Genomic DNA, 17706 nt, shown 5'->3' on the forward strand with positions numbered 1-17706 from the left:
AATGCTAAGGATATAGTCTGCTTTTTAGTAGTAAATACAAATAAGAAAAGAATGTTCCATGAAGGAAAATTGGTGACAAATATTAGTTTTCTAAAATTACCTTCGCATCTCGGTGTGTTACCACTCCATTTATTATCAACTTGACATGTCCTAGTAGATTCTCCCAATAGTCTATAACCTGGATTGCAAACGTACTGTATAATGTCCTGGAAATAGTATTGGCGGCCATTGATATAACCATTGGCAATATATCCTGGGAATCCACAACTGATACCTAGAATGATCACAATATATTTTGTACTACTTTTGTAAGAAGCTTAATATTAATGCATTTCGCTTATTAAAATACATTAAATATACGAAGATAATGCAATGAGGAAAAATTAAACTCTTTTTCTCAAATTGTTAAAAATTGTGAATACTTACGAATACACTCTGGCTGTTCATTCGACCAATTACCAGATGCCAAGCACCGTCTATCAGCGGCTCCCTTGATTTCATATCCTGGGTTACAAGTATAGATCAACTGGGCATCTGTCTTCACTCCACTAACCGAAACTTCTCCGTTTGGTGGTGGATTAGGTGTCATGCAGCCTGAACAATGAAATAAAAAAAATTTCAAGCAGTTATAATAATTAAAAATTTGCTAGTTTAACAATGAAATAGATTGCGTACCTGTACAAAAGTGTGAATCTATATTTTGAACTCGTCCACGAACTCCAGACAAGAAATCAGCCCAAGAACGGACATTCCCGTGGTACTTATCGCATCGGACCATAAGGGCCGCTATGTCTTCTGATGGTATTACATAGTCCCAAATATTGAGAAGAGTCATGGTTCCAACAAATGATTCAGGGGTACTAAAGCCTGCACCTCTTTTGTCTTGTTCTTGGCCTAATATCAATGTGCCAGACACTAAAAAGAAAATCGAGTAAGTATAACAGAAAGAGCTGTAAATTCTTATTCGTTTCTTTGTGTCATCAACGACGGGTATATTAAGATAAAAAAACATCTATGTAAAATGTAAATTAAATAGAAAAAATATAAAATATTACAGTTTTTTAAGCAATTTTTAAGACATTAATTACTTTTTTTATAAGGAAATAAGACTTAAAATGATTAAAATACATCAAGTATTTTTAGTGCTAAGTTAATAATATTAAATTATTAGTCGACTTGGCGACCATTTTGTTCTTTTATTGAGAAATTGCCGAATATTTATCAAAATATTGCTTTTCTTAGCTCTTAAACTATTACTATGCAACGGATTTATTTAAAATTTTACTTTGCTGTTTGATAAGAGTGAGATATATAAATTTAATAGATCAATTTAGAATAAATTATTGTGCGTGTACATTAAAATATATTACAGTACAAAGCAGAAGCAAAAGGGAAAATTCTGCTACGGTTTTGATAACCAACGGAGGCAATATTTTATATTAATTTTAGCACTGGAAAAAGCATGCGACTGAATAATTTGACGGAATAATGAAGTTGGCTTGTATATTACCACAAAAATAAAAATATTGTTACAGATTATGCATCATTAAATTAAAAAAATAATAATAAAATTAGAGAAAAAAGTTGCACAGAAATAAAATTCTATCAGTTAAAGATTTTTTTTTTTAATTCGTTAAAATGATTTTTTTGTTTAGTTTAAGGTAGAGTAAAAATTTTTCTAGTGAGATTATTTTCAAAAGATGTACCGAGAAACACCAAAAACACTTAATTTTTAATTAACTTTTGGATTTTGAGAAGTTGACAGTGACTTTATTTTCCTCTTTTGTAAGGCACGTCTGCCATATTTCATCAATATCGGACAAAAATTATAGAATTGCATAAAAGATATACAAATAAACATTCGTCTTCATATATAACATACTCGGAATATACGTATTTGGAGCAAGTCCTATGCCGCTGTCTTGTTCGACTCCATCTTTATAAAGCGCCCAAGCTCCATGATTAGAAGACCATGTAATGCAAATGTGATGCCAATGTCCATCATTTGCAGTGACATCAGTGACAACTTTTTCCATATTAACATACAAGACGAAACTGTAATAAAAAAGACGTGAAGCTTCAAAATGGAAATGAATATATACTTCTGATTTGTTATTTTAGAGAGTTATTATAATAAGATCGATTTTGTGAAACAAACAGTTGATAGAGATGGCACCTAAGACGCTGCTCGATTTCAGAAATTAGCATATTTTACTTAAATAGGAAAATTTAGGGTCATGTGCACGATTGATCCTTGATCAATTGAAGATTTAGATCCGATTTTTCGCTGAAGAAGTTAAGATTTTGTCACTGTAGTCAAATTCCTATAAAGGGCGTTTTTTTTTCAATGAAATCATCGCAAAATTCACACAAATTGATGATGTAAAACTAAGTATATAATTAAATATGTTAAATTATATTTCTTTAATAATAGTATCTAATATCTCAGTCTAAATTTTTATACTGTCCGCACCCCCATTGGTCATTATTTACTAAAATATTCTTTACATTTTGACACTTTAAACAAAGATCCACTCATCAACGACTAACACTAACCGAATTATGAAGCTTAGGACATCGCTATTTTAGACCATTTGAATGGTCGCCTCGAGGAAGATCAGCCAATGAACGGAAGGTGCTTGCTAGAGACAGCCATTTATTGGCTTAAAATAATGAAATTCAAAGTTTCATAATTCGGTCAGTTTTGTTTACAGAAGAGTGCATTTTTTTGTTTTGTTTAAACTGCTTGTCTTTCAAGAATATTTTATTAAATATGACTAATAGGTCTGACTGATTGTTCGGAAATTTATAGTCATTATTTCACGACACATAACCTAACCCACTATGACCGGTTTACCTAATAGGATTTAAGACTAAACAGGTTGTTTGAAGTAGAGTAATTATTTTATCATAATATTACATTTATTGATTCAAGCAACATAGTATATAATTCTTTTATGTCATTTAAATAATTTTTTTTAACTGGAAGTATAGCTTGTTGCTAATGTTTATGAAATCATCTACCATGCCCCAATTAGAGTGTATTCTGTATTATAATCCTATCCTTAATATGTTGTATTACTTCAAATAACGAATATCTGGTTTTTCCATCGTCATATTACAGAATTTATTGCTTAATCATTAGGTAAAGTAAATATGTAAAAACCACCACTTATATTGAAATCGACTTTCTACCAAGAATTATTAAGAGATTCAATGCCATTACCCACTGTAGTCAGTAAGAGTCAGCAAATTGTCAGCTTCGTCTGTGGCATATGAAATGGGTGTTCCATAATGCAACTTATCAGCTGTCAACATCCAGAAGCATACGGTTACTTCCGACAGTTCTCGTGGCAAATAGTCGAGCTGGACAAAGTCCAGAATTCCAGAAGATGGAAAATGCAACAAAAAGTCTGATGATAATTCTGAAAGCAGATTTGAAACATTAGTTGCTAATATATTTATGATTGTTTTTAATATATATGAATTTTACACTAGATGAAAAATGAGAAAGAGAAACAATACCCGTTTCACAAAGATCGCCAATATAAGAAGGTGGACATAAGCATTTGAAGGCGGCAATTTTATCGACGCAAGTAGCGCCGTTCATGCAAGGTTGTGGCTGACATTCGTTTATGTCGATTTCGCACAACTCTCCCTCATATCCAGCCAAACATTCACATCTAGAAACAATTAAATTTTTATGAATTGTAGCAAGATGTCTGAATTTAAAATGAATATTTTTTATATTTTATTAATATAGGATTAATTCAGTTATTATTTAACACGACTAATGATACATTATGACATGTGTCACATCGCCATACTTTTAACATTTCTTAATTGCCTCAGATATTGAAACATCTAAGAAATCATCTCTAAACAAAATTCCCAAAGCATTTTTTATCTCTATCTTAATGGAAATGGAATGTCAAATCGGAATGCCTTGTCTTGTTTTCGCCGTAAAATGCACACTTTAATTTTCCTTAAAGCATGTATTTTATGGTAAAAACAAGATATTTTAGAATAGGATTAATAAATTTTGAAAGTACCCTTGATGGTATGATTTGGATATTAAAACAAGCTTAATAAAATAATAATTAAATAAAAAAAAATTCAATAGGAGTATTAAGAATTAACTTAACGTTTAAGCAATATAGACCTGCAGTGTATGTTTAAAACATCATATCTCTTTATGAAGCAACTTTTGCATAGAGTTTCTTTTATTTTAATTTTACCAAAATTTTATCGTTCCCAATGCAACTAGAATCTTTGGCAGTTTATTTCTTTATCTTTGACAATTTTCATTGTTGGCGCGCTATCTGAATAAAAATTCCATTTCGACGGTACTAAAAATTACGGTTAATTATATAAAAAGTAAGAAAAGAATACAGGAAAAATTGTTTTCAGATAGAAACAAAGTTAGAGTAATGAATAAAATTTATATTTTTGTATATGCTGATAAATTTATGCCAAAAATGTAGGTTTTGTAAAATTGCATTAATATGCAAAATCGGTTCTACACAATTTCATTAAACCTACAGGGGCATCTCATCTTTTAACATCTATGGATGTACAAAAAGGTTTGCATTGGTCAGTGGCATATTTTTTCAGATTGAAGGGTAAAATTCCTCTATGTAAAGGTACTGACAGTAGTCATGTAGCAAATGCAATGTTCCTTTATGTTTAAATGTTAAAAATAATTGTTTTATGAATTTTCATGTTTTGTAGTGTAATGAGAGGTATTATTTATGTTTGAAATATTATATTATCGTACGCAGTAGATTTGTAGAACTAAGGAGTGATTATTCATGAAGACACAGAAATATATCAATATGTTTTTTGAAAATTAAAAAAAAAAATTCTTATAAGTGGTGTTTTTTTTTTGGTATTTTTTCCACTAACTATACCCATTTCCCGGTTGATTTCAAATTTTATAGTTAAAAATAAAAATAGTTAATTGTATAGTTAAAAAATTGTAATACTATACAACTTTAAAAATGATTCCTAAAATTATGTTCGATAGTTAAAAAAATAATTAATAAAAATAAATTAAAAAGTCTGCGTATTATAATAAATATGTTCATATATGGACTCAATCAGATAAAATTAAGAAATTCATTTTTGGTACTCACTTAAAAAACATAACATCATCTATGCATGTAGCATTGTTTTTGCAAGGAGAGCTAGCGCAGTCATCGATGTTGATCTCACAATTCCTGCCCTCAAAACCAAGCATGCAGTCACAGGTGTAATTTGCAATCAAGTCCACACAAAAACCATCGTTCTGACAAGGATTACTTATGCACTCATCGATATTATACTGGCACAGAGGACCTAAAATTAAAGAATATATTTAATACGTATGAATCAAATTTTCGTGCATATAAATTGGTGAATATGAATAATTTCCATTTAATCCATTTTAATGCATAGCAAATGTGTTAAAACATTTTTTCAAAATGTGAGTAAAAAACCATTATATTTACTTATATTAATTATAATAAAATATTTACTAACGTATCTTACTAAATGGTTAATTTTTGGAAGAAAGTGATTATAATTTGAAGAATTTCATTAAACCACCAGGAATGGTCTCCGCGAAACTTCATCGCATACTCTCCAACTAAGGTCTTACGCCCCTTTATCCGTATAAAATTGTGGACCTTCGGTAAGGCCACGGATGTTATTAGTGAACAATAGTTACGGAAAATGGATCTTTGGCGGGAATCTAACATTTTTTTTTATTTCTTTTAGTTCTGTTGTTGAATTTATTGAGCGAAGATATACATATATTGGCGTTTTTGGCGATCGAATAAAACTGATACAGAACTACAGCTATAGTCACAAGATAACATGACGACTTTCATACTTTTTATGCCATTTTCTTGTGAGTTAGAGTTTACCGGCATGTGAACATACACACCGACAGACGGTCAACCCTTTGGCAGATTTAGTACAAGATTAGAAAAGAATCTATATTTTCGATGCCAAATATATGTACCAAATTTTATTTACCTAGCTTTTTGAGCTTTGGAATGATCAAGAGTAAGAAAGTTCATTTATCCATCAGTCTGACAGATAAGATTTTTTGCGAACGGATTTCGTTCAAAATTTGATAGAAATCTACAAATTTAATCGTAAACAGACGAACCAAATTTCATCTATCGAGCTTAAAAGTTTTTGAGTTGTCGCGTTCACAGACAGATATAATGGCAGTCATGTGTTTTTCGATCTCATGGTGGCATAAAACGAGAAGATTCGACAAAATCTCGATTTCAATTTTATTTATTTATTATTATTATTATTATTTTTTTTTTTTGACGAATACAATACTTCTATACTTTGTTCATGAGAAAGTAAACATAAGAATAAAAGAATTATTTTACTTTATATTTAAAGGTAAAAAAACGGGAAAGTTACTGAGAAAAAATTTTACACACCTACAAAACCTGCTGGACATTTACAGTAGAACCCATTTATCCTATCAAAGCACGTAGCCCCGTTAAAACAGGGTTCGAACAAGCAATCATCAACATCTATCTCGCAATGTTCTCCTGAATATCCAGGAGCACAGAAACACTTGTAAGCATTTATTTCATCTTGACAGGAACCACCATTCAAACAAGGTTTCGACTCGCATTCATCTACTTCTAGTTCACAGTAAATACCTATATGAAAGTAATAAAGTATATAAAGATTTTGACAACACAAACTATTGAAAAGTATCAATATTTTTTTTAATAATTGGGATTATAAAACTATACAAAAAGTTTTTTTCTGCAATTTTTCGCCTTTGGAGACCAGCTGGTTTGCTGTAGGTATTGGTCATTTTAAATTCAGTGAAATTATATTCAATTTAATTATAAGTCAATCGAGCTTAGCTATAACAGCATGTCTGTGATTATCGTAAGTTGTCAGATGTTAAATCAGTGTTACTTTAATTGTCTTATGTTCTATTTATTGTACATAAACCTTCCTAATGGAGATCAATGCCATGACATCATATTGCTATTTAAAATGTAAATATCTGTTGTTGTTTTTTTTTGTCCGTCTTCTTTACTTATTTTTATTCGTCTTGTAAATTACACAGATATTAAACAGAATTCTTCTTTCTTAGTTTTTAATAATAAAAGAAATTTGACGAAATTTGGAATATTTGATGGAAAAAATGAAATCGTTTTGTATTTCAACGCTGCAATGTAATCTGTTACTAAAAATTAAGCAAAGGAAATATTTTTTAAAAAAAATTGGAAAAAAATTATTATTCTTTACTTATTTTTATTCGTCTTGTAAATTACACAGATATTAAACAGAATTCTTCTTTCTTAGTTTTGAATAATAAAGGAATTTGACGAAATTTGGAATATTTGATGGAAAAAATGAAATCGTTTTGTATTTCAACGCTGCAATGTAATCTGTTACTAAAAATTAAGCAAAGGAAATATTTAAAAAAAAATTGGAAAAAAATTATTCTTCTTTACTTATTTTTATTCGTCTTGTAAATTACACAGATATTAAACAGAATTCTTCTTTCTTAGTTTTTAATAATAAAAGAAATTTGACGAAATTTGGAATATTTGATGGAAAAAATGAAATCGTTTTGTATTTCAACGCTGCAATGTAATTTGTTACTAAAAATTAAGCAAAGGAAATATTTAAAAAAAATTGGAAAAAAATTATTCTGGAAAAATTTGCACGACCATTAAATTGGTATTAAAAGAAAATTAAAAAAATCTTTTGAATAGTACGTAAAATTTATTTTAATGTAACAATATTTTTGGAAGTTATAATGGAGGAATGCTAGAATTCAAATTAATTTTTAGTTAATTAAAATTCTAATTATAACTTCAAAAAATTTAGCTGTGCTGCACATTTTTGACCTTTAAGTTATATATGTACTAAATTGGGTAGCTGTAGGTCAAATATTTTGGTTTATACAGTGTCAACACACACATATAGATGCGCACATTTATTATTTTTAGTAGTAGAAATAAGCAATATAATAGAGAATGAGATAAAAAGGAAATCATTTAAATGTATGATTTTTTTTTAAAAAAAGCGATGCTTAATCAACATAGAAAAAGGCGTTTTAAAAACTATAAGAATTTTAATTATGGTAATTAATATTGCAAACTTCTGAAATGCACAAAAAGTATATTTTTTTAATGGATATTTGTTGATTTGTTTTTTCTTTCCTATTTCAGATTTCTCAATAACGAATGGGTTGAAACGGAACAGAAAACACCTTGATCTGCAAAGAATTAAAATAAAATAATATCTCCACTAGATTATTCTTAATTCCAAAACATGGCGATTCACAAAATCATGGAGACTGAACAATTGCGGTCTCATTAATAAAATATCGAACATTCCAGGCATTAACATTTTATTTTATAATATAAAAGGAATGGATGATTCGATAGGCTGTTATTAAATTTTTACAGACTTCGGTCTCGGTTTGATGTATTTCTTCTATTCTGATTAGTATGTTTACTAGCGTGCATGTACATCAATATATCTTGACATGAGTTATTATTTATCGCATACCACAAAAGATGGATAGCATGTTGGGTCAGGGTTGAATGCATGGGTTGCCACATATTATCGAACATGAAATGCGTCTCCTTTTTAAATGTTACAGCGTCGTCTTCTATGTAAGTAGTTGTTTATTTTTAAAATTCTTAAATACTACGTTTCCTTCTAGATAAGTAAATCTGAATCCATACACTTCATAAATTAGCCGCCTTTAGCGACCAGATAATACGATAGTCCATTCAGATTATTAACTTTTTAGATTGTCAAATTTATGGAATGCATTAAAAAACGGTTTCACCTTGTTATTTGATGCGATTGGAAAACATGAATTCAACTGAATGAGCTTACTGCAAATCAAAAAATGTATTATTATGAAATGAAAGTGGAAGTAGAATTCCTATTACGGAGTTAAAACACGCGATTGAATGTTTTGATGGATGAGTTTGAATTCCATAACAGCATTTAAAAATATTGTTACATTTTATGTACAAATTTTATTTAAAATATTATTAAAATTAAGGAGGAATTTCTACGGAAATGAAATTGATATAATTAATTTTTTTTTTTTTTTTAGTTTTAAAATAATACAAAGATTATTTTTGCGAGATAATTGTTTTCAAAGATATGGACATGAATTTTCATAGGCAAGTTGTAACTATTACACATTTGGCGATGGTTAAGTATATTTTTTGTACTCGATTAAACTTTGTTCGAAGCCTTTTTTTATTTTTTTTATATCTTCTTTTATTTGACGTAATATATATTTTTTTGCATGACACGGGAACCATCACCAGAGCATTTATAATTATATTTTACAGCTCCTTTTATTAGCTACGCGACATATTAAATCAATGCAGCTATAAAAATGGTCAATAAAGCAAACAGGAATTCATATGACGCTTTGTTTACATTTGATTGTTGACATTCATTGACTGATTCATTCATTGTTGATTCGACAGTAATTAATAATGGCAATTCCTTTGTCACGTACATTAGCGTTTTATATACAGATATATTTTCAAAAAACTTTTTATTTGTTTTAAATAGTTTTTTAATTGTTTTCTTTCATTTCTTGTTTAAAGTAGTAATAAAAAGAATTCCCATCCACTTTCGATTTCTGGAATTTGATTCTAAATGGTCTATCTATTTATAGTATTATGATTCCTGGTCAATGTCAAATTAATTCTTATTTTTTGACGAATGAAATTGTTTACTTCTTATTTTATCTACAGAATCTTCAGTGCAATAGATTAAAAATGTCTTCGGTTTTTTTTTTCTTTGCCAGAATGGTGTATTATTGATAATTTAAATAAATTCTCACTAATGTATATTTTTATAAATTAATACTTTTATTTAAAGAAATATATCGCGTGTTAGGATTTATAATATTATAACATTAAATAAGTAAAAAAAGAAATTGTGTAATGTAAAAGAACCTAGAACCAAGTGTATAATCATTAACAATTTAAAACTTTTATCGATTTAAAAACAAATTAATTTTTATTTTTAATGAATTAAAGAATTTATAAAAGGAAATATCTTAGCAAATAATCTCTTTGAATGAGTCAAAACAAAAAGAACAAACTTATCGAAAATGTTACGATTTTCTAACATACCCGTATATCCTGGTTGACAAACACACAAAAATCCAATTTCCAAAGCTTGGCAAGACGCTCCATGAAGACAAGGAACCGAAAAACAATCGTTAATGGTGAGTTCGGCAGATTCTGGTACTGTTTTCTTCGCTACTTCATGTGTTACTCCTTGAGAAAGAACATTTAACACAAATAAACGAGAATTTCGAAGAAACGGAATTCTGATATAAAAAGATATTATACATCATAATATTTATCTAATTTTGAATTAAGATTTTTGCATAGATTTATCAGTCAGTATTGTAGAAAAATATTATATAATGTACAAGAATAAAATATAAAACATTCCATATTAAAAAGATTTAAAAATTTACTTCTTTTTTTATTTAAAATCATACCCTATTTTCTTAAGAAATTTTTTTGATTATTTTAAACGCACTTGAATTATTTGTTTCCCTTTTATTGTAGATGCTCCTAAAGTGAAAAGGTTATACGTACTGTACATTCATAAAATATTTTATGTTAAAAGGCTTAGTAATTTGTTTCAGGTCCATTTGGTTTAAAACCAAATGATGCTTTCTTAAGATTTGATTTAACTACTTAAAAGCCTTCGGAATTATTTACTTTTAATGCATATAATTGTTTCTAACGTGAAGAATCCATGCAATGTTACTTTTTTGTTTTTATTTTATTTTTATTTATATTAATTTGTTTACTTATTTTTTCATTTTTGCAGAAGACGAAGTTGAGGGAACCGAAACGTATTTCCATTTTCATGTGAAGTTTGACAAAAATATAATTACAATTTATACGGTGGCATAACGAGATTTATCGGTGCCCCAACTATAAGTATTGTAATATTTTATTATAATTATTGTATTTTATTGTTATATAGTATCATTTTTTCCCGCTCTGCCCTCGTCGTCATCAGTAGTTTAGGAAATGCAAATGGCACCAGGGAGTATGTCATTATATTTTCGCCCTTTCATGATATTTCACATTAGTTAGTAATATAAACGCACTAATGTTTTCCTTCTCCTTAGACCCCTGTCACTATGCGATTGAATTCATATCATAAAAGTTCTTTAATCCGCAATTATATTTCTAAATATGCAACAGGAAATGTTAATGCTAGTTCAGTAGTCTTATTTGGGTGATATCAAATTCTTTAGTGTAGTGCTACAGTATGTAAAGCTATTAGTATTTAAAAAAATTATTTAGTAAGATTTTCTTATATAAATTGTTGAAATTTTCCAAAGAAAATTAAGATTATGTCGATCTGCAATATATTGTATAAGATTTTTCTTTTTCCTCAGTGCTTTAATGGGATCACCTACATAATATTTCATTAATTTTCTGTTTCCACTCTATGATCTGCAGATTATTACACATTAACATAAAAGGTGTTATTTCATAAATATTTTATTTCTAACCGAAATTTTTAGATAAATTGCAGAAGTAGATACCTTCGCAAGCATTAATATCTTTTGCTCCTTGCATTCCAGTTCTTGTGTTGTTAGGACACCTGAAGCATGATTTTTCTCCCTTGTGAGGCTGATAGAATCCATCGGGACAGGGAAAACAAGGTTGCAATCCAATACGTGACACTTCTCCAGGAGGACAAGGCACTAGGAAATGATAGACAATAAAAATTTACTCTTCCTTTATACCGAAAGTAAATAATTTTTAATAATAATAAATTTTATTATCATTTTATGCATGGTCAACTGTGTTTATCAATATGCTTCAAAATGTTTGCTCTCTCTGTAGAAGCACAGTCTTGTCTCTACGGCCATACTGAATTCTCACACAATTGAATGGCTCAGTGGAAAAACATTTGAGTGGTGTCGACGCTTTAGTGTTGATTGTATCAAGCTATTTTCTTTTTCATGTTAAGCGTTTTGTTATTTATTTTTATTTTTGTATATATATTTGACGAATCTGGCAGTAGTTATGTAAATATAATTTTAATTTCCAAATTAAATTCAGTTACCAAAAAAAAGTTATTCAGTTGTTTTCCTTTTTCGTAATGTTTTATTTCGCACAACGGTTAAATTTTGCCAGGTGAATGGAATTATATGGGGTCAGAAACTCTTTGTTTTTATTTGTCCGTAAAGTCAATAATATCAAAATGCTTGGGGACTTGAAAAATGATTAATTTTTCGAATTACTCTGAACAGAACGCAGTTTCATACCTCCATATCCGTGACCATTCTGGTCACTGAACAGTTCGATGGGCATGTTGCAGGAATTTTAATAAATACCAGTATATTTACAGAAGATAAAACAAAAATAAATATGTATAGAATTTACAAACATATCTAATAATATTTCACCGTTTACTACAGTTTTCTACTTTGAAATATTATAGAAAAATTATCTGGAATCATAATATACAGAAGTCAACTTAATTTTTCTGTAGAATGGATTTTAATTATATACCCATAATGTATCTTTATATGCCAGCTAATCATTTTTATATGAAATTCATTAAGGTGTCTCATTAAAAATATGAAAATAGCATAAAGGCAATTTTGGAAGAAAAAATGATTTACGTGTCTTCTGTAGTCAAAGATTCAATTATTAATTATGTTTTTATTGCTCCTTTTGGTGGCTTTTTATCATTAAAATAGAAAATAAAACGAAAAAATATTTCACTGTTATTGTAAATTTTCTTCTAGAAAAAAACTTTACATTTAATAATAAAAATTAACAAGAATTGATATTTTTAATTCTTAACCATTTTACTGTTTAAAAATGTTTTCCATTAACTTACCATATTAAGAAAAACAACGCATTTATCAAATATTTACAATTAATAAGAATTGATGCTATTATTGTTAATATCAGAATATAGTTTCCAATAATAATAATAATGATGATAAATTTGAAGAAACTAAATGCATTAAAATGCTTTCTTGTCATAATAAAATTTGAAAAAAAATATTATTTTATTTATAAAGTAATTTCTATTAATAAAGACAATTTTAACTTAAAAAGAGGAATGACTGGAGTAAATATTTTCATTTTTTTTTCATATACAATATGTTAAAAAAGGAATGATTTCTCCCCCCCCCCATAATTAAATGGTTTATATAAGACAAAAAAATATATATCGACTAAATATTGCATTAAATCTTCTACACCAACATTTATTCGTATACCAATTATGTATATTTGTAATCCTCACTTAAATATAAATAATATCGTTAAGTTTGAATACACTTATTTGTAAAAATACTGACATCGACACTCTGTGCTGCTTCGAACTCCTCTTCTGTGAGTTGCTGTGCCAGGCGGACAAGGAATGCATTCTTGCTGGGCGTAAGTCGGTTGGTAGGAACCGATGGGGCACGTCTCGCAAGGCTCTAGACCAGTGGCGGAGAAACTTCCAGGCAAGCACTGTGCTGAAAGAAATTACAGGTTTCACACTGAGTATTTAATTGTGATTGGAAGAATATATACCGAAAAGGTTGTTTGATAATATTTTTCTGCATAATAAGGGAAATAAATATTAATTCTTCATTATTTTTTTATCGTCTATTTATATAAAAAATAGACGATATGTTTATAAACGAAAATGTTTACATGTGTGTGTCTGTGAAATGAAGATAAATAAATTGCTTTTACAACCATGATATAACGCATATAGTAGTCATAATAATGAGTGCCTTAATGCATCGCAAAGCCAGAATTTAAAATTTAATATAGAAAATATTTTATTTAATATTTTGTGTTTTTTATGGTTTTTTTTTAATGTATTTGTCATCTGGAAGCCTGAATTTAAAATTTAGTGTAGAAGTTTTTAAAAATTTAATGTTTATTTTGCACGTATTTGCCTGCAGTAATATTTCCAATGCTTGTAGAGAAAAAAATCAATTTCAATCAAAAAGAAGGTTTCTTTCTTTTTCTTTTTTTTCCCTACTTCTGGTATAATTTATTGAATTCCGAGAAATGTTTAAAAAATACAGATTTTCTTTGAAAAGTGTTATGAATTAATTTAAAATTACATATCCAAAATTCAAATGCTGTTATTCTTTTCCAGATTTTTTTTCAGGTCATTACTCTAAATTAAATACAAGTATGATCAAAATAGCTTTTTTCAATGATTTTTAATTAATATTTCATTGATGATTTCAGTTTTTCTTCTCTGATCAGTGGTAGAGAGCCCAGAAGCGCCGAAGAAAATTTATTTAGAGAATTTGGCAAGGAGCCAAATTAGGAAATGAAGAATCTTGGGAATCATTTTCATATTTAAATTCTGATTTCATCGGTTGCACTAAATTTTGTAATTTTCATTTGCTCTCTCTCTTTTTCTTTAGCCCAGTCTTCATTTTCAGTTAAGTGTTTCGCTTTTTTATCGCCTGCGTTTTATAAACTAATATCACTGTCACGAAGAAAAATAAACATGGAAAATCAATATTGATTTTACTTCATTTTCAGAGATTTATTCTATTTTATTCAGGTTTTTGATTTTAACTCATCATACCAAAAGCAACTCTATGCAAGTTCTGCTTGCTCTAAGTAAAATTACAAGATTTAATTTATATAAAAATATTCATTCACAAAATAGGAATCAATGCTCATTAAAAAAGATCGTCTAGTAGTTTTATTAATGAATATTTTTTTTTTTTTTTGCACTTCAGTTAAAAAAAATATATTTAAAACGGAAAAAAATACAAAAAGCAGACGAGAGTCATTTTATAACAGGAAAGTTAAATCACAAAAAATTTAAACTTACCTTTGCATTCCCCAACGCTTTTTGACTGGCCTGCAGTGGTTGATGTTCTGTCAGGACAAACTAAACAAGAAAACTGTCCTTCAAGAAACTGATAAGTTCCTAGAGGGCATGCTTCACAGGTTTCATAAATGACATTGAAATGCGTGCCTACAGGACATTTTACTGGGAAAAGAAATAAAGCAAAAAAATATTAAAATTAGAAAATTTACGAAGTCGAAATGATTCGTGAAAGCTTTTGATAAATGATTAATTAATCATCTTTCTGTGTAATAATGTATAAAATATTTTGAAAAAAAATTTACTTAAACATTCATTTTATTTTAAGAAACATCCATGATACTTTTATAATAAATAAATTTCTTTGAATTTATTGGATATTTTAAAGTTTTCCTTCTGTTAATTTAATAAGAAAAAATGAATATGCAAAAACATAATGCTCAAAGGAGAAGATTCATAAAATAACTTTAACAGCTCTCTTTTCTGTGCAAAATAATTTCTTATTTATAGAATTATCTCCTACCTTAATGTCTTAATTCAGAAATTTCTATATTATTTAGTGTATGTGAGATATTATTAGAAATAAATAGATCTTTGTATTAATTAAAAAGACAAAATGTTGAAACATATTTAAATTTCTGAATTATGAAATCTGATTTATTGCGGATTTATTTTTTTGGCTATGAAATTTGATTTTGATTCGTACAATTCAATCCTACTTAAAATATGCAGGGAGTTCCACTGAAAAAAATATTTAAAAATCTGTGTTTATTAATTTATGAATTTTGTGCTGTGAAAAGCAGTTTGCTTACAAATATTCAATGAATATCGATATATATATTTGCGGGATTATGGAAACTCTAAAATATCTTTAAATTTTGTACTATATATTTGCCTTTAAGATTATTTATAAATTAAATCAGTTTGATCAGGCTTAATGGATTATGTTATAAATATATTCTTAACTTTTCAAATTATTACAATTCAACAGTATAAATAAATATTTATAAATTTCAATAATAAGTATGGAATTAATGATTTTTTTTCAAAAATAAATCTATGATTAGTGATTAGCCAAAATAATTTAATTATTATGACTTGATACATTTTTTTATAGATTCATAAAGAAGCCCTTTTAAGATAAATATTAAGCATGCAGCGGTTACATAACTCCACTACCTTCTCTTTTGATACAACAGATGGCGCTACCTTATTAACATCAAGATATATTTCCCATAATCGTTCTTGGGAGTCATTATTATATTGTATTCTAAACTAGTGTCGTATATTTTCGTGTTCTTGTCATGTGAACTCTGGAACTTAGAAAATAATTAAATAACTGCTCCTGAAACTCGTCTATTATTTTCATCTACCTTACAAGAAAGTAGTAAAGAGTCTCGTGCCTCTACAAATATAATTTAATAAATGTTGCCAAAAATTTAAAAAAAATTAACTTTTAAAATAAATTTATTAATGAATGCTCTCTTATTCGACGACAAATACGTCTCAAATAATTAGAGGAATATGAAGAATACCTACGACAAATATTTCCTTGTGCAACCGTTCCTGGTTCGCAAACGAACATAGGTTCCTCTTCATCAAACTTCACATACTCCACATGAAGTCTCTTATTTCCCAGTGAAACATCCAGCTCACCGGAATGAGCAGCAACTTGCAGAAATTGCATTGCTTCCTGGACGCTATTCATGAGAGAATTCTGCTCTCTTCTCTCCTCAGAAGTTTCGGCAATCTTTCCTGTTTGTAAAACAATTTACATGTTTCTATTATCAGATCTTTTAAGAAGCTAGCCGCCTTTGGCGACCAGTTTGTTCACCAAGGTTATTGGTTTTTTAAGGTTGCGAATTATTGATATGATATGCATTTCTTTAAAAAAAGATTTCAAGATTTTTGATATGAACATGATTTAAACACAGGAATTTAATTAGGTAGTTTACTGCAAATTACAAGTGTATGTATTAAGAAATAAAAGCGAAAGTGAAAATCTTATTACTGATTTAATGATATGGGAAAGAAGCATGTGTTTAAATGTTTTGATGGAGAGTTCGAATTATATCACAGCACTTAAAAATATCAAATTGAATTAAAATATTTTGAAGTTAAATGAAAAATTGTACGAAAACGGAATTTATCTAATTAAAAAGGTAATTATTTTAGTCTTAAAGTAATACAAAAAGTATTTTAATAAGATAATTGTTTAAAAAGATATATCAATTTCCGTAGATAAGTCATACTGATTATGATTAGATTTTATATTAATATACGGGCGCAAAAATTGAAAAATCTTGGAGCCATTTCTCGACAAATATAAACGTGGCAGGTTTCTATTGCAACTTTAAAAACCATTTGTCAGCATTTCTGGTATACACGCAGGAGTGCAGACTTTTAGAAAGTTTTTGATGATTGGCACGATTTTGACGTGCTTGGCGAAAAAAAAAATCACCACTAATCTTAAGTCTTACCACGATTACTTATCTAGCAATAGTTAGCCTATTTTTACACTTGATTGAACTTTTTGTTTGAAGCCTATTTCTTGATTTTTTTTTATATCTTCTTTCCTCTGACTGAATGTCGTCTTTGGTGACATAGCGAACTATCTTTAGAATACTTCTAATAATCTTTTGAAGCTAATATAGCTGCAAAAATATTAAGTGAATGAAACACTCTGAAATTCGTATGATGTTTTGTTTATATTTGTTGTCATTCAAAGATTAGTAATAAGCTCGATTTCTGCGTGACGTACGTTAGCGTTATATATATAGATATATAGATAGGAGTTTCATAGTGTTTAATAGTTTTGAATCGACAAAACAAATT

At 28.3% G+C, this 17706-nt stretch overlaps 1 protein-coding gene across 1 annotated transcript in view; it reads right to left on the bottom strand.

Annotated features, from left to right (window-relative positions):
- Window positions 1-17706, bottom strand: part of LOC129963955 (sushi, von Willebrand factor type A, EGF and pentraxin domain-containing protein 1-like) — a 122610-nt gene that overhangs the window by 25649 nt on the left and 79255 nt on the right. The window contains exons 14-26 of the mRNA XM_056078581.1: window positions 16411-16626; window positions 14875-15036; window positions 13379-13540; window positions 11600-11761; window positions 10155-10301; window positions 6444-6671; window positions 5136-5337; window positions 3526-3683; window positions 3227-3425; window positions 1883-2055; window positions 676-915; window positions 427-594; window positions 101-274 (exon numbers count right to left, since the gene is read on the bottom strand). Of these exons, the coding sequence (XP_055934556.1) occupies window positions 101-274; window positions 427-594; window positions 676-915; window positions 1883-2055; window positions 3227-3425; window positions 3526-3683; window positions 5136-5337; window positions 6444-6671; window positions 10155-10301; window positions 11600-11761; window positions 13379-13540; window positions 14875-15036; window positions 16411-16626 (2391 nt within the window). The remainder of the gene's footprint in view (window positions 1-100; window positions 275-426; window positions 595-675; window positions 916-1882; window positions 2056-3226; window positions 3426-3525; window positions 3684-5135; window positions 5338-6443; window positions 6672-10154; window positions 10302-11599; window positions 11762-13378; window positions 13541-14874; window positions 15037-16410; window positions 16627-17706) is intronic.

This window comes from Argiope bruennichi, chromosome 3 (genome assembly GCF_947563725.1).
Source record: "Argiope bruennichi chromosome 3, qqArgBrue1.1, whole genome shotgun sequence".
Classification (NCBI taxonomy): Eukaryota; Metazoa; Arthropoda; class Arachnida; order Araneae; family Araneidae; genus Argiope; species Argiope bruennichi.